Source organism: Tamandua tetradactyla, chromosome 4 (genome assembly GCF_023851605.1).
Source record: "Tamandua tetradactyla isolate mTamTet1 chromosome 4, mTamTet1.pri, whole genome shotgun sequence".
NCBI classification, from domain to species: Eukaryota; Metazoa; Chordata; class Mammalia; order Pilosa; family Myrmecophagidae; genus Tamandua; species Tamandua tetradactyla.
In genome coordinates this window covers 59182366-59201712 of record NC_135330.1, presented here as the reverse complement: position 1 = coordinate 59201712, position 19347 = coordinate 59182366, and the positions used below count along the sequence as shown (strand labels likewise).

General features: G+C 54.6%; 2 protein-coding genes and 1 long non-coding RNA gene across 4 annotated transcripts; 2 read left to right on the top strand and 1 right to left on the bottom strand.

Annotated features, from left to right (window-relative positions):
- Nucleotides 1–190: 190 nt before the first annotated feature.
- Nucleotides 191–8388, top strand: ARL8A (ARF like GTPase 8A). The gene is made up of 7 exons (XM_077157398.1): nt 191–463; nt 4815–4895; nt 5224–5297; nt 6187–6280; nt 6465–6532; nt 6781–6851; nt 7324–8388. Exons 1-7 carry the CDS (start codon nt 341–343, stop codon nt 7371–7373), a joined length of 561 nt encoding a protein of 186 aa, XP_077013513.1. The 5' UTR covers nt 191–340; the 3' UTR covers nt 7374–8388.
- A 2514-nt stretch (nt 8389–10902) lies between these two features.
- On the top strand, nt 10903–14920 carry LOC143680857 (uncharacterized). Of its 2 annotated transcripts, none has more exons than XR_013174210.1 (4): nt 10903–11120; nt 11269–11854; nt 12427–12815; nt 14443–14920. It is a non-coding gene; the product is annotated as an uncharacterized LOC143680857 (long non-coding RNA). The 2 variants fall into 2 exon arrangements; XR_013174211.1 differs by having other exon boundaries at nt 10903–11319; nt 11657–11854.
- Nucleotides 11890–17306, bottom strand: GPR37L1 (G protein-coupled receptor 37 like 1). The gene is made up of 2 exons (XM_077157397.1): nt 16558–17306; nt 11890–13337 (listed from the first exon to the last, which is right to left on the bottom strand). Exons 1-2 carry the CDS (start codon nt 17185–17187, stop codon nt 12534–12536), a joined length of 1434 nt encoding a protein of 477 aa, XP_077013512.1. The 5' UTR covers nt 17188–17306; the 3' UTR covers nt 11890–12533.
- Nucleotides 17307–19347: the final 2041 nt, after the last annotated feature.

Genomic DNA, 19347 nt, shown 5'->3' with positions numbered 1-19347 from the left:
ACTCCGGCCGGAGCCCTGAAACCCGCGTGTTCCCCGCCCGCGCCAACCGCCGGCGCCCACCCAGCGGGGGAGCGAGGGAGGAGCGCGCTCTCGGGTGCGAGCAGGACACGGCCCGGGCGCACGGGAGGGCGGCGACGGCGGCGGCGGGGGAGGGCGCTGAAGCCACACCCATCGGCGAGCGGATCCGGGGGCAGCGAGTCCTCGGCCGCCGCGCTCTAGCCGCCGCCCGCACCGAGCAGCGGGACTCGGGCCGCACCGGGGAGGGGCCGCTCCGGGCCGCAGCGCGAGGGCAGCGAGGGGCGGCGGGGACCCGGGCCGGGCGGGGCCGGCGGCAGCGACCATGATCGCTTTGTTCAACAAGCTGCTGGACTGGTTCAAGGCCCTGTTCTGGAAGGAGGAGATGGAGCTCACGCTGGTGGGGCTGCAGTACTCCGGCAAGACCACCTTCGTCAACGTGATCGCGGTACGCGGGCTCGGGGCGTGCGCTCAGGGTCGGGCCTGGCTCAGCCAGCGCCGCGCCCGGAGGAGCCGGGGTCGCCGCCTGGCATGGCCGGGTACGGCCGGGCGCTGGGCGGGGGAGGAACGGGCCCCGAGCGCTTGGGGCCTAGCACCGCTCGCGGGGGGTCCCGGAGGCGCGCGACGCGCTCTCGCGGCCGGGATGGCACTGCTGGGGGGCAAGAATGGGGGGGTCGAAGAGACAGGGCTGGTGCCCCGGCGCCGGTCGGCACCCAGGGGATACGGGGCAGGAGGCACCCGCTTCCCGCTGCGACGGGCCCCCTCCCGCCAATGACGGAGCGAAAGCGCCGGGTCCTGCCCGCCCCCGGTGAGGAGGGTCACGGGGCGGGGCTGCTGCCTGGAGCTGGGGCCTGGCAAGCCCAGCCCCACCCTGTGGGCTTAACCCCACCTTGCCGGAAGAGGAAGCACCGGTCCAATTGAGGGGGAGGGGAGGTATCCCCTCGGGGGCAGAGTCAGCTGAGGCCCTTGGCTCAGGCCCAGACTTCTGCCCTGGAACTTTACCGGACCAGATGTGCCTTGTTGGGGGTCCAGGGAGAATAACATCATAAAGGGAGTTTGGAGTCTCCACCTGGCTTGGGGAAGTTGCAGGGTTTGGTGCTTGGGACCAGAGAGGATGAGTTGGACGGACACAGCCCACAGAGAGACTCTGAGGGCTTTGGACGGTCAGGGCTAGGATAAGGGTTGTAATGGAGCCTTTCAGTGCCAGGAGAGTGGTGGGGAAGGAGTTAAAATCTTAAAAAAAAAAAAAGAAGAAGAAGAAAGGGGAAGATGAGCTGAATGGGTGTGTGAGCTGAGGCTGCAGTAATGGCTGCGGCCTGCATTTCAGGGCTGGACTGGGCTTGTGGAGCAGAAAGAGGAAGGCTTGGTACAGGGACTGGGCTACCCAGGGACCTAGCCCCAGTCCCAAAGCTGGGGGTTCGAGAAGTGGGGGTTGGCCAGAGATGTTGATGAGAGGTCAGCAAGGGAGTGTTGATCAGCCAGCCCAGGTACCTCCCCACCTGCCAGTGTTGTTACACAGCCTTGTAGAAAATAGGAGCCTCCCTGATAGGTCTCAGCATCCCAGAAGAGAACGTTCCAGAGGCAGGAGGGCAGAAGGAAGCCTGGAAGGGCAGGGACCCATGGTCACAGATTGGGCGCTGGCCTTCTTTCAGAAACATGCTCTGCAAATGACCTGTGCCCCTCCCTCCACCCATTGTCTTCCAGCACCTCATCCAGCAGGACAGGATCCTTAGGCCAGCACTGGTGTTTCAGGCACCATGGTTTTCTGACCTAACATGCCCTGGGCTCCTGACTGCTAGACTCTGCCCCTAGGGTTAGAGACCCCCTGTTAGACTTGGCATTAACTTGGTCTCTTGGTCCCAGAGCAGGAACACAATGCCTGGACTCTGCCTCTGGCTCTGCAGGCCTGGGTGGCTTGACTTCTAAGCATTTAGATGGGGCCTAGAAGAGAAAGGAGTTACTGCTGCTCTCCCAGCCTTGGGGTCACCTCCAGGCATCAAGGAAACGCTCCTAATGGGGCATTGTTGAAACCATACTTCTGAGTGTAGATCCACAGGTATCCAGGTGGGTGTGGTTTCCTGGTCTGGAGGTCATCCCTGGAGATGCCATTCTTTCCCTGAAGGGCCGCCCCTATATCAGCATCATATCAACAGTGTGCTATGGCACATCAGGACAGAACCCACAAGTCCCAAATTCCACTGCCAGGGTAAAGAGTATCTGTGAGGGGAAGTTCCTCAACCTCACCCCGTGTGCTCCCCTTTCTGACATTAAATTCGCCACTTCAGTTGGCACATCATAGGAGAAAAGTGCAGGTGAAATGTCTTCCTTTTTAAGAAAGACCACCCCGGTGGCTGCGGTTAGACTCCCAGCGTCAGGGTCACTCCGGGGGTCGAGGTCCTCCAGGATGGCCACACTGACATTTCTGCCCACCCTGAGTTTAATCACTGTAGAGTGTCTTCCAGAAAGAAATGAAGAGTCTGAACCCCTGGGCTTGTTCCCATGGTACCACCTCACCTATCCATTGGCCTCTGTATACCTCAGCTTTCTCCCCATTCGATTTTTTTTTTTGCTCACTCTATGAGGTCTGGCTGTGAATAGAAATTGAGTTTAGTGGGTCTAGCTACTCAGCAGATTAACATGAACTGGAAAAAAATTATTAAGAGCCTTTACAAGAGTCTAAAACTGATGCTCTGAATAAGTTGTGATGCTCGATGAAGGGGATATTTTGCCTGAGGGTCATATTCAAATATTTAAAAATGTAAAAGACTGTCCTCTGGAAAAATTACTCTTGGGGTATCCAAGAAGTGGAAGTTTGAAGAAGACAGATTTTTGGCTCATTATAAAGAACTTTTTGATAGTTGGAACTGACCCACGAGGGAATGAGCTAGAGGGGTTCAAGTTTGAGACGAGAGGTTGAACGAGATGACTTTTAAGATTACTACTTGCAACCAGAAATGAGGAGCATGTGAGACAGAAGGCATTAGCAGGGAAGTTGTCATAAGCTGGTTCCAGATTAGCTCCAATTCACTGCTGAACAGAAAATACTCATGCTGGAGAGCTTGGCTCCCTGATGGCTCTCCTAGCATCACCCTTTGCCCAAGGTCACATTCCGGAAGCCAGGCTAGGCTTTACATTTACTTGGGGGGCTCTGGGTCTTCTAGTTACCAGAGAGCAATGATGGTTCCTCATGCTATGTTGAAACCATTTCCAAGCACTTTGTGAGCTTTATTTGCCAGTCCTTAAGAGACCAAAACCTTCTCCATCATTTTACAATGGAAACCCTGTGGTCCAGAGAGGGTAATGTGTCTTTGTCCAACCTCACCTATGATGAGTGATAAAATGAGAACTGGGTTTCCTTCCTCAGACTCGATGTTCTTAATCAGCCTGGATGGGAATGGAGTGGATTTCGGTGGACTTCAGCTGTGGGTTGGGTAGTTAAGCCATTTACCTTACTGAGCCAGAGGAAAATCAGTTCTACTTGAGTGCATTTCTTCTTTCTCATGATTTCTTAACTTTTGGGAGCTCTTGAACCCTATTGATATCTGATAAAAGTTATGGACCCTTTCCCCAAAAAGTGTACATTCAAATAAAAATCTGCACACACAAATTGTATGCAATTTCAGGGAGTTCTGGGAATCCAGGAAGTCACTATGTGGACCCCAGGTTAGGAACCCCTATTCCATATTGTCACTGGACATTGGTCTTGGAGAAACAGTTCTTATATAATCCCAGGGCCTTGGGATTGAATGGGTTGAGGTGATTCCTGCAGAGAAAAGAGAAACCGTCCTTCTCGTTCAGATAACTCTTCATTGAGGCTTGCAGGCTCTGAATGAGAAAAGCGCATCTCCCACACTTTGGCTAAGAGGACCTGGCCTGAGGTCAGTCATTCCTGCCACGTGGGAGAGGAGAAGGGCACTGTAAAAGGACAAGGCCTTCATCCTCAGGTTCAAGTTGAGTGACCCTCATCTCCCTCACCTGCTTCTGGGGGGGTTCACATGTCATCTTAACATGTCACATGGAGGAAGTTTGGTCTGGCCTTATTTGAGACTGGTGGCTAGTTGAGAACAATCTAGAGACAATTTAGAGGGGGAAAAATGAAAATTAATAGAAATTGAAAGCGGGGTATGAGAAATGGAATTACAATTATTCAGCAAACATTTGTTAATGCCGTTCATTAATAAAGACCTGATTCATCTCAAGAAGCACTCAGTCCAGTGAGGAGACAGAGAAGTAAACAGATGAGAGTGTGGATTATCCATCCTAATAAGTGGAGTCCAGTACACATAAACCAAAGCAGTAGATAATCCAGAAATTGCTTGGCAGGTATTGCATTTGGTGGGGGAGGCAGAGGGGACGTGACAGATTTACCTTTCCAGAAAAGTTTGACTTGACTATTTGCTGCTAGTTTGAAAACAAGTCGGGTTTCCTTGAGATCACCCTTGACTGAGAGACCGCAATCTGTTTGGGGTTCTTTTGCTAGAAGCTGAGTGTTCTTCCTATCTGAGAGATCTCTGTTTCTGTTCTAACAGCAGAGATGTAAGTTGGACCTTTTGCCCAACAAGACGGGTCTCTTCACAGATCTGCAGGTGTGGGGCCGACACCTGGGTTGGTTACAGGCCAGTCTGCCTAACGGTAGGGGACTTTGAGGAGTGGCCTCTGTGATACCCCAGCTGGGAAGTCAAGAAGCTGTGTCCCCGTGTCCACATTATTCTCCCAGCCTTTCGGCCTGTGGCTGTCAGGGAGGGCACGTGTGGGTCCCTCTCTGTTTGCACCTTTTCCAATCTGACCCTTCCTTCCAGTCAGGACAGTTCAATGAGGACATGATCCCCACTGTGGGTTTCAACATGCGCAAAATCACCAAAGGGAACGTCACCATCAAGGTGAGTGGCAGGGGAGCTGGGCACAAGTGAGGGGCCACAGAGGACTGTGTGTGCTGGGGGGGAGGGCCCCGAGAAAGGGCAGGTGTTGAGAGGCCCAGACTGAGTCGGGGGAGGGCAAAGTCTGAGGCCCCTGGGAGAAAAGCAGGGCTTTGGTCTGATCCCTGAGGAGTTAGGAAAAGAGAGCAAAGGCCTCCCGTGGTATTCAGAGCAGGTGCAGAGAGGAGGAAAACACTCAAGTTCTCGGGGGGGGGGGGGGGGGGGGGGGGGCGGAGGAGCGGGCACTTGGGACCCAGGATGGCTTAGTTCATCTCTCCCTCTTCTTCCTCAGCTCTGGGACATTGGGGGACAGCCCCGTTTCCGCAGCATGTGGGAGCGTTACTGCCGAGGCGTGAGTGCCATTGTGTAAGTGGCCGGGCAGGGGTCCCACAGCACTCCTCAGCCTTACCTGCCTCTTCCCCAGTCCTGCCACCTCAAGAACCTCAGAGGCACAGCACTGGATGGGTCGTGATCCTCGGTCCATGCCACAGTGTCCACTCGGGCCACCTTTATTTGGCTTGCTGCTTGTGTCTTATCTGATAAGTGCCCTGGCCTCCCAACTCCCAGTCACAGAACCTGAAGCATCAACAAGCCTGATGGACCTGCCCGGTCCTCCTGCTTTCCCTGCCACCCCCCACCCCCCCATCACCACTCTCCTGAATCTCGTGTGGTTTAAATGATTCATTCCCTTGCTTTTTAAAAAGTGTTTTTTTGAATCATCTTGTGTATATATGTATGTATATATACAGATACATATATATATATATGTGTGTATATATGAAACCAAATAGATTATTTAGTTTTGTTCTTTTTAAACTTTTAACTTGGTAAAAAAAAAAAAGTTTCTTGCTGCAAGAAATCTTCTGGGACTTGCTTTTGCTTTTTTCACTCAACATTATCTCATCTTTCCATGAAAACATAAGTGGATCACTTTGGAAGGGATTTAGGGCTAATCCTAACGTCCTAACGAGCCCAAGCTGTGCCACATGAGTGACAGCTTCCCCAGAGTTGGACTTTGGAGGAAGGATAATGAAAGGCCCCAGGAGCCCTGGCAGCTTTCGACTCCCGTCGATTGAGAAATGATTGAGAAAACATCCATTGACCCCTGCTTTGAGCCAGGCCCGATGGCCCGGAGATGCAGAGGCAGTCCAGCTGGAAGGAGACACTGGTCAACCCCACGCCTCAGCCCCTTCTCTTCTTTGCCACTTGCTGCCTGTGGTGTCCGCATGCTTGTTCCTGCCCTGCCTCCCCGCAGGTACATGGTGGACGCCGCCGACCAGGAGAAGATTGAGGCCTCCAAGAATGAGCTCCACAACCTACTGGACAAACCCCAGCTGCAGGGCATCCCGGTCAGCCAGCTTCCTGGAGAGGGGGAGGAAGGGAGCTGGGAAGTCCGTGAGGACAGGGCTGGGAGACGGGTGGAGGCCCTGGCACGGAGTGAGGGGTGGTGGTGGGGCTGCAGAAGTCAGCTTGCCACCTGGACAGCCTGGGCAAAGCTGCCCTAGACCTAATCCTTGTCCTCCCTTTCCGAAGGTCTTAGTCCTGGGTAACAAGCGAGACCTCCCAGGAGCATTGGATGAGAAGGAGCTGATTGAGAAAATGTGAGTTTGGCGGCTCTTCTGCAGTCTTCCTCTCGGCTCCCCAGATTCCCCACCCACCAAACCCGGAGGCAGGGCTTGTTGCTGTTCTCCTGTCCACCCCAGGGTGGCAGCAGAGCCTACCTTGCTGGAGTTCAGCCCTCCCCATTGCCTCTTCTTGAGCCAGGAATGGACACAGCCCACCCTAGCCCCTGCGCCCGCCCCCCTGGGCGATCCTACTCTCAGCAGACTCTTCTCTGGTTCGCCCGCAGGAATCTGTCTGCCATCCAGGACCGAGAGATCTGCTGCTACTCCATCTCCTGCAAAGAAAAGGACAACATTGGTACGTGGGTTTGGGGGAGTCGCTGGCATTCTAGCAGGTAGCCATGGCAAAGCGGGGAGAGGCATTTCTGGGCGTTTGTTCACGCATGGTGGCTCTCAAAAGTTCTCACTCAACTTTTCCTTTAAGACCAAAGCTTTGTAGTCCTTCTGGAGTAGAACAGGCAGCTAGGAGGCTCAGATTCTTAGCCCAGCTCTGCCATCTTGGGCTGATCACTGCACCTTCCCCACCAACCCCAGGGGTTGGACCCCAGGTGATTCCCTTTAGCCTGTGACATCCCATAGCTCTGTCTCTTACCCGTGCTCAGACTCCCCTATCACCCGTTGTGGGCTGGGGCAACTCGGTAAGCTCTAGGCTTTTGATGGTCTTGGAGTTGGTCTCTCTGTGCGGCTTTGGAAGCCATGAGCTCGCCACCGCCTCCCCAGAGCACCCGGCACTTGGGGGCCTTGTAACCTTCTCTCTTGTCCCCACCCAGACATCACCCTACAGTGGCTTATTCAACACTCAAAGTCACGGAGAAGCTGAGACCGAGGCCCTTCCCCTTTGGAACAGGAACCGTTGTCATCCCAACCTGAAGCCAAGCTCCCCGCCCACCCCCGTCGCCAGTCCCCAAACCCCTTCCTCACCCACAGCGGGGTGGGGCCCTCCGGGGATCCCAGAGTCCTGTTCTGCTGAAGTTTGAACTCCTGTTTTTATTGTAAAATAAATTGCCCCCCATTCTGGTCCCCTAACCTCTCGCCCTCCCTGTCTCCCCTTGCTCCTTTGCCTGGCCCTGCTTCCCTCCTGTCTCCACAGCCCTGCCCCGTCTTTCCCTTTTCGACACTCTTCGGTTATTGTCCTGTGTGTACAGTATATATATGTATATATATTTTAATTTTTTAATTTAAGCAAAGGCTAAAATCAACCATTTGATGCTGCAGTGGCCAGTCAGAATCTGGAGAGAAGGAAAGACAGGCAGGGTTGGCCTGGGGTGAGTTCAGGTGAGGAAAGGTGGATGGAGGCTGGCACCTGGGACAGGTACCAGCCTGGGCACTGGTGGTCATCCCCATGTCCTGCTTGCTTCCGCCTCTCGGGCTAGCTTGTCCCTGCAGTGCTTCAGTCCCACAGATTGGCAGGAGCCTCCAGGGCTGCCTCTCTGCCCCATCCTCGGTTGGGCCACCAAGCACAGCCAGGTGCCCGAGACCGCCAGGCCTTAGGGACCGGAGGCAGTGCCCATGCCACCCCAGCAGCCCCCTCCCACCTTCCTGGCTCCCAGCTCCCGCCCCTACCCCAAGGCCCCCACCTCCATGGCCCACCTCATTTTCTGTTCTCATTTTGTAGAGTTGCACAAGGAGAGAACTCAGCATGGGGGGGTTGGTTCTTTGGGTTTCTGTTTTCGTTGTTTTATTTGTTTAATTTAATGATTTGTAAAGTGCTGTTCCTCTTCCTTTTTTACACTTTTCAGCTCATATTTAACCTCTGTTTGGAAAATGATCCTTGTAACTGTACATTTTTTTGCCTCCTAATAACAACAACAAAAATAAATTACCAATTTTGTCTTGGGGGCGTGTATGGTGCCATTTATTTTTCTATCGATGGCCTGGAATGACTGGCACGCCCCCAGGGACACCCGCACCCTGGACCCAAGCAGCTCCTTGAGAGTCATGCCCACGGGAAGGGAGGCGCTAGGGACACAATAGCGCTTCACAGGAAGGCACCCGCGTGTGCCACTGGGCTCTCGCTTTGCCTCCTTCTCATTCTCTCTTCAGACTTTGATCTGGTCCTGGGTTTGAGCTCACAGCTGCCAGGTGGAGCTAGGAAGGTCTGTCCAAGGAACTGCCCAGGGCTCGGGTCATCATGCCAAGACCCTAGTTTGTGCAGGAACTGAACTTCTTAAGTACCGTTCAGGCTTCTGCCCCTTCGTCTCCCAAACCCAGGACCTCCCCTGCCGTTTCAGCCAGAACCCCACCGCCACCACCCCTAATCCTTACCCTGGAGCGAGTTCATTTTCCTCCAAGGGGCGGTTCTAGGCCTGCTGGCCCTGAATGGCCTCCCCTCCTTGGCTGTCTTCCCTGTTGGCGTGGATGCCACTGGTTTCCCCAGAGGGGCTGCGCCCTCCCCCTCCCCTGCTTAGTTCTGTCCCCACCCTGGGTCCATTAGAGGAAGACTGGCCCATCTCTCTTCTGCACTACCCACAGCTGTCACCTTCAATTGCAGGGCCTGCTTACTCAAATCCGAGGCCATCTTGACCCAGTTTTATAGGAAGCCCCACCTCTCCCCTGCTCCACCTCCCTCAGCTACCCCTTCGCCCTGGGAAATGGAGCGGGGCCCCTGCAGAACATCCCATCCGCCCTCTTACCCCTGCTGCTACAGGAAAAGGGAGCCGCATTTTCCTTCGTTCTGGAAGCTGCAGTCTCTGGGAGGGAGGCCCCGGAGTTCTCGGATGAGCCCTCCCGGTTGCAGTCTGAACTTCCTCAGCCCTCCCAGTGGCTCAGGCTTCATTTGTGCCCTGATTTCCTTGTGGAGGTACTTTCTAATATCAGAGCTGTCATCAAGAAATGCCTGCCTGGAGAGGTGATTTCCCAACTCTCGAGTTTGAGGAAAGATGACAGATGGAACTTGGCAACTGTGGCAAAATGATTTTAAGATACCTAACAACTCCTGAGGGAATTGAAAAGTGTGTCCCCCCCAAATTAAGGAGATGGGAGCTGGGTCCAGCTCTGTCCCCTGCCCTCTTCTGGCTGGGGGACCTGGAGAGCTGGAGAGGGGTGGTGACAATGTCATTCTTAAGAGCAGGATAGGGGTACATTTCTGGCTGACCCACGTTTCTCGGGTCTTGTCTCTCCCCCAATGACAAGGTTTGTGGTAAGAGAGGATGAGCTGATTGCCAGCAAGCAAGCGTCATGCACTGGGAGGGACCTAACAGGGCTTAAAGAACTCGTTAAAGTTTAAGAGAGACCAGAACAGGAGATCACCATGCTTGGGGCCTCAAAAACTGCCTAAACCTTTATGCATTTGAGAACTTCCTGGCCAAGCCCCCTCTCTAGGACCAGAGACTTGAATCCCCAGAGGCAACCCAGGGAGAAGGAGTCAGGCGTCTTGCCAGGGACTTTATATATCTTTTCTCATTTAATGATCTTAGTTCTCTGTGAAGGAGGAAACTTCCCTGTTGTAGAGATGAGGAAACTAAGGCTGAGAGCTCCTATACTTGGTTCAGGTCCCAAGATATACGGCAAAGCTGGGATTTGAATGAGATGGTTCTCCAAAGTGCATGTGCTTGCCTCCAGGCTGAGGTGGTGGGCTCAGAGCATTTGCCCCCCACCCTAGGCATGAGGCTGGTCTCCTAAGGTCTGCCCTGAAGGGTGGATGAGAGTGTCATCCCCACCTCAGAGCATCTCAGCTCATGTCCACTGCCCACCACTGTGCCAACCTGCCCCCCCCACCACCACCAAGCCTGGGCCCAAACGGCAGTAGGACCCCTAAACAACAAACCCCACATTGTTCCTCCAGCTGGCCCAGGCACCAGGGACAGTGGCTCTTTCCCAAGGCCCGGCTGGTCAGCTGACTAATTCTGCATGCCTTCCACGTTGACAGGGCCTCGGAGCTACCATCTCTCCCCCTCCAGCCCTGAGCTGACCAACCAGCAGGGGGGAAGAGCCAGAGGTGGCCTTTGTGGAAGAGGCCCCCAAAACAGGATGCTGAGGTGCCAGCCCCTTCCCCTGCCGCCTCAAGCCTTCTGTCCTCAGCCCTCTCCCTGTCCCAAGCGTCACCTCGGTTTCCCCCGGCCTCCCTCCTACACCCTTAGGAAGTCATTGGTGCATCCAGGCAGGGTCATGAAGGCGTTGGGGGTGGGGAATGTGGAGGTAACTGTCCTGGAGCTTCAACATGGCAAGCCTGCCCCTTGTCCCCTCTCCAACCTGTTGCCCCCATCTTAAGTTTCTCCAAACAAAGCTGGGGGCCTCAGTCACTGTGGCAACAGGTCTGCTGAGAAATGGGTGGGTGTCATTCCCCAGCACAAAGGGTGTGCGTATGTCAGCACCATTGCCTAGCAACCGCCTCCCTCTGTTGGCGGCGTCACTGGCCCTGGGGGTGGATGCCAGGGAGAGAGAACAAGGCCGTTAAGATCCCCAGGAGAAGGGGGAGGAGGGAGGCTTGGGTATGGGGCAGGGTGAGGCCAAGGGATGTGGGTGGGGTGGCAAAGGGAGGAGGAGGCCAGGACCCTCGGCAGCCCCTGGACTCATCGCCCCTGGGTGCCTCAAGACCCTCCCCAGCCACCCCATCTAGATGTCCTAGGTAGGCCTGCTGGGCTGAAGTCTCTTCCATGGGGCCCAGAGCTGAGCTCTAGACAGGGAGGGGTTGTTCTGAAGAAAGCTCGGTTTCTCCAGGGCAGGGAGCACGTGGTGGTCCCAGCTGAACTGCCATTCTGGTTTACCTTGTACAGCTCCTCAGAGACCAAGCAGGGCTAAGGGTGCCCTTTGGAAGGACCCAAGAGGTGAAGCTGGGAGAAGTGGGAATCTAAGGGCAGGAGACCAGCAGGAGAAGCTTCAGGCTGTGTTGGGGAACAGGATACAGCCCTGGTGGGGGGCAGAGTGGGGACAGAGCAGGGTGGAGTGGGGGCAGGCAGGGGCCAGGCAGCTGGGCCTTCTGCAGGCGAAACAGTCCATTCTGAGAATGTGAACAAGAGCCGCTCTCAGAGGCAGGGGGGCTGGGAAGCCCCGGGCTGACTGAGGGGAGGCCATTGGGTTTCCACGAATGAAGACTTTGTGGAGAGAGGGCAAAGCAGAGGTGGGGGCTCCAGGGGAGCTAAGTTATCATCTTTTGACATCCAGAGGCCACTGGGCTTACACCAGGATGAGGTCTCAGTCCCCCCAACCCTCCATCCTTTCTGTCCCTCAAAAGTCATGAAGCCCATAGGGGCCAGAGGGCACAGGGCTGGGCAAGATGTCAGTCACAGGCCGGGAAGGGCTGAGATGGCCAGGAAGAATTTCCCCAGCACTGCCCAGCCCCCGGGAAGTGGGGGCAGCCAGGTACTGCCAGGAGATGGCGCAAAAAGTCCAGCGGGTTTGGGGTGGGTCTACCAAGTTTATTGTTTTTTGAAAAGGGCCTTCTACAGGGAAGCACCTAACAAGATGCGGGGGCGGGATTGGGACAGGGCGACCCAGGATACCTCAAGGAAAGGAGGAGGAAGGAGAAAGACAGTCTCTGGAAGAGGAGAAGGCTCCAGCAGGAGGAGGAGTCCAGGGCCAGGACAGATTTGGTCCCAAGAAGGCAACAAGTCAAATCCAGATGGCCTCCAAAGAGCCCCTATTCCAGAATAGAGCCCTGGGGAGTTGGGGTAGAGAGAGGGTGCTTGGAATGGGCACAGCTTTTATACAGCCAGGTTCCAAGGCCGAGAGGCAGAAGTAGGATTGGAACCAAGAGAGGGCGGGTGAATTTCGGGCTCCCAGATGTTGAAACTGAGAGTTCTGGGTAGTTCTAAGGACCTAGAAGCATCATGGTCCCCCAGTTGAAAGGACAGGGCTGGAGGGTCCCACAGAGAGACAGAGAAGGAAGGCCCTGCTTGGGGAGGAGAGTTTGACATCCCAAACCTCGATGACAGGAACCAAGTTCATCTCCAGATGGCAAGACGGGCAGAAAAGCAGGACCTGTGGAGAAAGAAACACCAGACACAGGCCCGGTGGCACCCCTCCTCGTCCGGGCCTGGCCTCAGCATGGCGTGCCCAGGGGCAGGAGCGGGGGAGACTCCCTGGGCTTGTGGAAGTAGATGGAGGAGGCCATCTCGGTCTTGAGTGTGTGGTCCGAGCCGCTGGCGGCCGCGGCCCCGCAGTCCTCGCAGCAGCAGCAGCAGCAGCAGTCCAGGAAGGCTTGGCCCAGCGGTCTGCAGATGCACAGCAGGAGCACCGGCGTGGCAGCACCCTTGAAGAAGGTGGAGAACTGGTTGATGAGGCTCAGCAGGTCCAGGGTCTGGCGGCTGAGCTCGGTGGACAGGTAGGCCACCACGAGGTTGCAGACGTTCTCAGGGAGGGTGCAGAGGGCGTAGACCACCGTCAGACCCACCACCGTGCTGTTGAGCTGGCTCTCCCGCTGCTCGTGCTTGCCAGCCCGGCACTCCGGCTTCCTCCCCGGGGGGCCCCGCACCCGCCACGTCACCAGCTGGCAGGTGACAGTGAAGAGGATGGGCAGGCAGAAGTAGCAGCCGAAGTACCACCACATGCGGGCGTTCTGGTAGGTCATCACCAGCGAGTAGAGGGACTCGGGCAGGCTGGCCGAGGGCTTCATGATGCACAAGTCCACGGGGCCCGCGGCAGGGCCAGGCTCCTGCACCAGCTGCCACAGCAGGAGCTCGGGCCCAGCCAGGGTCATGGAGCCCACCCAGATGACAGCCAGCTTGGCCAGGATCGACTGACAGCGCTCGATGGGCCTCGCCTTGGGCAGGGTGCTGGTGGCCACGTGGAAGCGGTCGATGCCCAGCGCACAGAGGCTGAAGGTCGTGATTCCCAGAGAGGAGACCTGTGGGCAGGGATGCGGGGGAAGAGGAGAGCATTTGGCCAACACCTGACGGGACAAGGGGGACCACACTGGCTTCTGAATGAGTCAGACCATGAATCGAGAAATAAGGATAGAAATAATAGTTAGAATAACAACGACCATGTCGAGAGCATTCAAACATACTGGGTGTTCCCTCTGCTAGTTCTTGCAATGGCTCATTTTCCAGAAGAAACCAAGATGCGGGTAGAATAAGTGGCTTACCCAAGATCAGGCCACTGGTGGATGACAGGGTTGAGGTTCAGACAGACCCACCTGCCTCTGGTCACCTTTTCCTCTCCAACTGGGGGACAGATGGCCTGGAGCCCACAGAGCACTTACTTTCTCTGAGATTTGGAAAATTGTTCTTAAGGAAGCGTGAAGGCCAAGGTGTAACAGTTCTAGATCTTCACAGGTCCTTCCACTTCCCTCACCTCATTATGGCACCACTAGAATGTCTGCAGGAACATGGCTCACACATGCACACACTCATCCATGCACACATGCATTCACACTCATTCATACACTTGCACGCACACTCAATGCACACATACCATGTGCTCTTTCACTCATGCTCACAGGCAGTTACACACCGTCATCCACACACACACGCTCATTCATACACTTGTGCACACACACCACACACTCACTCTCATATACATGCTCCCACACTCTCGCTCACACACACTCTTGTCCTGAGAAGCCCGGGGCCTGGCTGTGAGGAGAAGCAGCCCCCTCCATGCCGGCTTGTGCCCACCATCCCGCCACGCTATTCACTGAGTACACAGGAAAATCACCCTGTGGGCCAAGAGAAAGAAGGCAGAGCAGCAGGGGAAGAGAGTGCCAGAGGAATGAAAAAGGAGAACCCTCCCAAGCTACCGACTGACGGCCAACCATACTCGGGGTCTGTGTTCAGACCCCCCACCCGGGTCCAAATTCTTCTCCCTCTGGCTAGGGGACACAATCCCCGCTTATGAGCACTACCCTTTGTGAGCACCCAGCCCCCTCTCTGGCAGGGGAGCCCAGGCCTGAGCACAAGCAGTCCTGGGGCTTGGGCAAAAACACCAGGCTCTCTCTTTCCTCCCTCCAGCCCCCAGGATATCTCAACGTTTTCTCCAAGTTCCTGCAGGGGACCATCCAGAGATGGACAGAGCATTTTGTCCCCCCAGCCCATCACCCACCCCGAGAGAGGACTCTCTGTCAGAGCCTGGACTATCTCTCCTCCCGGAGGTGTGGCGAGGTGGCCGAGGGACATTTAGGCCGCAGCCCACGTATTGGAGACTCGCAGTCAACAGAGCCAGGTTTTCACTGACCCACCAGCCACACACAAACAAGAGCCCATGGGTGCCGGCCCCTCTCCCCGAGACCATTCCCAAGTAAAAACCATCATTTATCAAATTATTTTCATTCCAAACACTCTACAGACATTATCGATTTCATCTTTCAAGAATCCATGCACTGAGAAATGATGATCATGCATCTATGTGATGATATTAAGAATTACTGATTGCATATGTAGAATGGAATGATTTCTAAATGTTGTGTTAATTAATTTTTTTTAATTAATAAAAAAAAAAGAATCATGCAGACAGTCGTTATTGTTACTATTGTTGGAACTGTCCCCGATCTTATAGATCAGGAAACTGAGGTTTAAGCAAATTAAGTAACTTACCAAGATCACTCAATTAGTGAAGGGCAAACCCTAGTTTCTAATCCAGCCTGCCCCATCCAAAGTCCTTGTGTCTAAGCACTACTTTCCAGCCTCACAGCTCACCTGGGCAGTGAACACAGGTGGCAAGGAAGATGCAAGGGCCATCCCCAGCTGTGAGGTCTGGGCCACTGGTAGGTGGTCTTCCTGGATTGGGAAGGGCAAGGCAAGGCTGTGCCCGCTGCTGAGCCTCAGAATGTGTCCAAATAGGAAATCATCCCTACTGCGCAGTGAATTGGGGGCAGAGCTGGAAATAGGACCTGTGTCCAGCTGCCTGCTCCTAATTCCTCCTCCACCGGGGTGGGCGACCCCCGCCAGGCCCCGTCATCCACTGGGAGGAGCCGCAGCCCTCCCAGGGAGGCCACAGCCGTTACAGCGCTCTCTGTGCTCCGTTTTTGTGCCAAGCTGTCTGCTTCTTACCTGTTCTCACCTAGAGGCAGTGGCCTTGCTGCGTCTTGCACAGCACACATCGTGGGTATATTTTTGCAGGGTTTGGATTAAGCAGACTCTCTGTGGTCTACACATCCATCCACACCCACGTGATCGTCTTTTTTGTTTTTTTATGTTCATCGTCCGGGAATGGACCCCAGGTATCCCGCATGGCAGGCGAGCCTTCCACCACTCAGCCGCCTGTGCCCCTGCTGCTCGTCTTTTTTATCATGGATGTTCCCAGAGCATGAAGGCATGACAGTATAAGTTTAGGATGGGAGAACAGCTCAGATAGAAGAGGCATGTGGTTCACCCTCCCATTGGGGAAGAAGAGAATTGGAGAGATGTGACCTTCCCAATAGCAGCCAGCATGTCACCAGTAGATCTGGGACTAGAGGTCCCCACCAGCTCCAGCACCCAAAACCAGACCTTCCCTTTCAGAGAGGCTTTCGGAGGCTGCAGATGGCAATGGCAGCAATGACGACGACCCCAGGATGAAGGGGAGAGCTTCTCTCTTGGTGTTTGCATCCAGGAGGAGTGGAAACTGGGTGGGGGAGATCTGGAGGGCTCCGTAGGAACTAGGGGTGTCCCTTTGGATGTTGCTTAGGGAGGCAGGGTATTGAGGGGTGAAGAAGGGGAGCTGTGAGGAAGGACAGAGGCAGTGGGCACAAAAGGAGGGAAAGAAGACTCAGCAAAACACATTGTTTTCTCGGGTGCAACGATGGATGAGGATTAAGGTAGGGGAGTGTCCATCTTAGGAGGTAGAGAAAAGGGGAGACATCTGACTGGAGGCTGCTCCCAAAGCAGGAGACCAGGCCCAGGGGGTCCTGCATACCCTGCCTGACCAACTGCATCCCCTGGCCTGCCCCGTCCTCCCCAGGGCCACCAAGACCCAATACCGTATTTGACTGCTTCTCCAAGAGGGAGGAGAAGAAGCAACATAGCGTTCCAGGCTTCTGGGGTGCTGGGCACCCACATATCCCACTTCTGAGAGCCTGATGGAGACTCTGAACCCCTTCCTAGATGGCAACCCCACCACTGAGCTCTAGAAGGACAGACGACACTCACCTCCATGAAGGGCACTGCCCGGCAAGAAACGTCACCCAGCAGCCTCTGCTTGGTGATCTCATTAAAGATGACAATGGGGAGGCAGAAAAAGAGAACCAGGAAATCCCAGAGGGCCAAGCTGGCGAGGATGGAGTTCCAGGCGCTCTTCAGGTAGTAGCTGTGCCAGACGATGCACATGACCGACAGGTTGCCCACGATGCCCACGGCAAACAGCACCAGGGCCAGCAGCATGGTGGCGTAGGCGGCGTAGGAGCTCTCCGTCACTGGGTACAGGGAATTCGGAATCTGCAGCCTCCGACCCGGCACCCCTGTCAGATTGCCCCGTGGCTCCTGCCCGCTGCCTGGGGTGCTCCCAGCCCTGTCTGGGTTGGGGCTGGTGACCACCAAGGACTTGGTAGGCTGCAGGCCAGCAGGGTGGATGGGCCGGGGGTACTCAGCCCACTCCTCGGGCACATACTGCTGCATCCCCTTGGCCTCCTCATCCTCAGTGCCTCTCTTGAGTCGGCTCTGCTGCTCCTGGGCCTCGGATCTCTGCCTGTCCGGGTGCAGGGGGGCACCCCCAGAGACCCCGCTCACCCCCCCTGATGACACTGCAGCAAGAAAGACTGCCAGAGGCCACAGCCACCGCATGGCAGCTGGACAAGCAGGAGGCAACTGCCCCGAAGAGAGCAGGTAAGGGCAGGGGCCCTGTGCTGAGCTAAAGCGAAAGGCAGCTGGCCGCTAGGTCCGCCTCCAGCCTGGCGTCTGGCATCGCCTGCCCGCTCCAGTGAACTCAGGCTGCTCCCTCCCACCCACTGGCCACCAGCTGGGCAGAGCCCTCTGCTGGACACAGAGCGCTCTTTGCTGCCCTCACACGTCTCGCCCTCCAGGACCCTCCTCATCAGGCCCACAGGGTCACAGCCTGGCAGGCCTATGGGCCCTCAGAGGCCACCTGCTCTGGAAAAGGAGTGTGGTCTGCCTGGGGTCACAGGGCCAGGGAGGGGCAGAGCCCAGACTGAGGCATAAGTCTCCTGATTCCAACTGCCATTTATTGAACACTTACTAGGTCCTAGCACTCGGCTGATTTACTAATTAGCCCTCATAACAGCTCTATGGGGAAAATGCTATTTAAAAACTGTATTTCTCAGTGTGGGAACTGAGGCTGGAGAGGTTGGAGGGAACTCTCCATGTAATGGAGAGGCTGGAGGGAACTGCCTGAAAATGTAGAGCTGTGTTCCAGCAGCCATGTTTCTTGAGGATGATTGAATAACGATACAGCTGTCACAATGTGACTGTGTGATTGTAAAAACCTTGTGTCTGACGCTCCTTTTATCTACCTTGTCAACAGACGAGTAGAACATATGGAATAAAAATAAATAATAGGGGGAACAAATGTTAAAATAAATTTAGTTTGAAATGCTGGTGATCAATGAAAGCGAGGGGTAAGGGGTATGTTATGTATAATCTTTTTTTTTTCTGTTTCATTTTATTTCTTTTTCGATTGTCTTTTTATTTCTTTTTCTGAATTGATGCAAATGTTCTAAGAAATAATGAATATGCAACTATGTGATGATATTGTGAATTACTGATTATATATGTAGAACGGAATGATCACATGTTAATGTTTTTGTTCGTTTGTCGTTAAATTTTTTTAATTAATAAACAAATTTTAAAAAAGAATGATTAAAGTGTTTTAAAATTGACAATGGTGGTGGTTTTACATATCTGTGAACAGACTAAAAACCACTGCGTTATACACTTGAAATGGGTGAATGATATCTCCATAAAGCTGTTGAAATAAATGAGGATGACGTACCTAAATAACAGCAAGTAGATCGAGGTGGCTGGAATTCAGGAATGCAGGGAGAGAGCCAGGAGGTCTGGGGTTAGAAACCCGGAGAAGTCAGCAGAGGGGCGGGGAGGACTTTGCATTGGAGGCTAAGTAAGGAGCTGGAGTACTGAAGGTGTGAAGCAGAGAACACTCAGTGAAGTTCTCTTAGAGCGACCCCTGTTGTCAGCTGGGGACATAACAATCTGGAGCAGTTTGCTCCAGGCACAGGCGGGGGGACCTGTTAGGAGCGATGGAGAGAAGCACAGATTCTAGGAAAGCCGCTGCATGGCATGACTTTGGCTGTGCGTGGAGGGAAGAGCCAAGCCCGACCTCAGCCCTGGGTGGACACTGAGTCCGCTTACTCGTGAGAGAAAAATGAGGACACCTGGAATTGAAGGAGCAAGTAAAAATTCTACTTGGATCACATAATGGAACTCCACGTGGACGTGGAGATGCAGGAAAGAACTGCCCGCAGCCTACTGGAAAGACCACAGCGAGACACGGAGATGTGGGGACTTGCGCACAGAGCCTCCAGTGGAGGCAGGGTGCACAGGGGAAGGGGTGCAAGGCGAAGGTCTGAGGAGACCCACACTCACAGACGACCTGAGGCCAGGGCATTCGTGGGAGAAATGGAATAAACAAGGAGGAGAGTGCCGGTGGATGTGCTCCAGCTCCTGCCAGACTAGAAAAAGAAGAGAAACTACACCTGGCAAGCCGGGATCAGAAGGTACTAAATGGTCAGTCAGCAAACATTAACGGGAGCCCCAGGGAAGGGGGATCTCCAACCTTTCCTAGAGACAGCTTTCCTAGAAGACTTCCTGACCAAGAGAGCTGCCATCCTGCCCAGAGGGGGCGCCACGCTGTGTCAATATAGGAATATCAAGAATAAAAAGGTGGAGAAGGAGGTCAAGGTAAGAGAATCTCCCTTGACCTTTAAATTTTTTTTCCTCCAGCTTCTTTTTTTTTTTCTTGTGAAAAAT

Excerpts from the sequence above, each read along its gene's own strand:
- ARL8A (XM_077157398.1), top strand. The coding sequence starts at position 341 with ATGATCGCTTTGTTCAACAAGCTGCTGGACTGGTTCAAGGCCCTGTTC. Across the intron at positions 464-4,814 it reads CCTTCGTCAACGTGATCGCG|TCAGGACAGTTCAATGAGGA; the intron begins GTACGCGGGCTC and ends CCTTCCTTCCAG. Across the intron at positions 6,852-7,323 it reads CAAAGAAAAGGACAACATTG|ACATCACCCTACAGTGGCTT; the intron begins GTACGTGGGTTT and ends GTCCCCACCCAG.
- GPR37L1 (XM_077157397.1), bottom strand. The coding sequence starts at position 17,187 with ATGCGGTGGCTGTGGCCTCTGGCAGTCTTTCTTGCTGCAGTGTCATCA. Across the intron at positions 13,338-16,557 it reads GGGCAGTGCCCTTCATGGAG|GTCTCCTCTCTGGGAATCAC; the intron begins GTGAGTGTCGTC and ends CCCTGCCCACAG.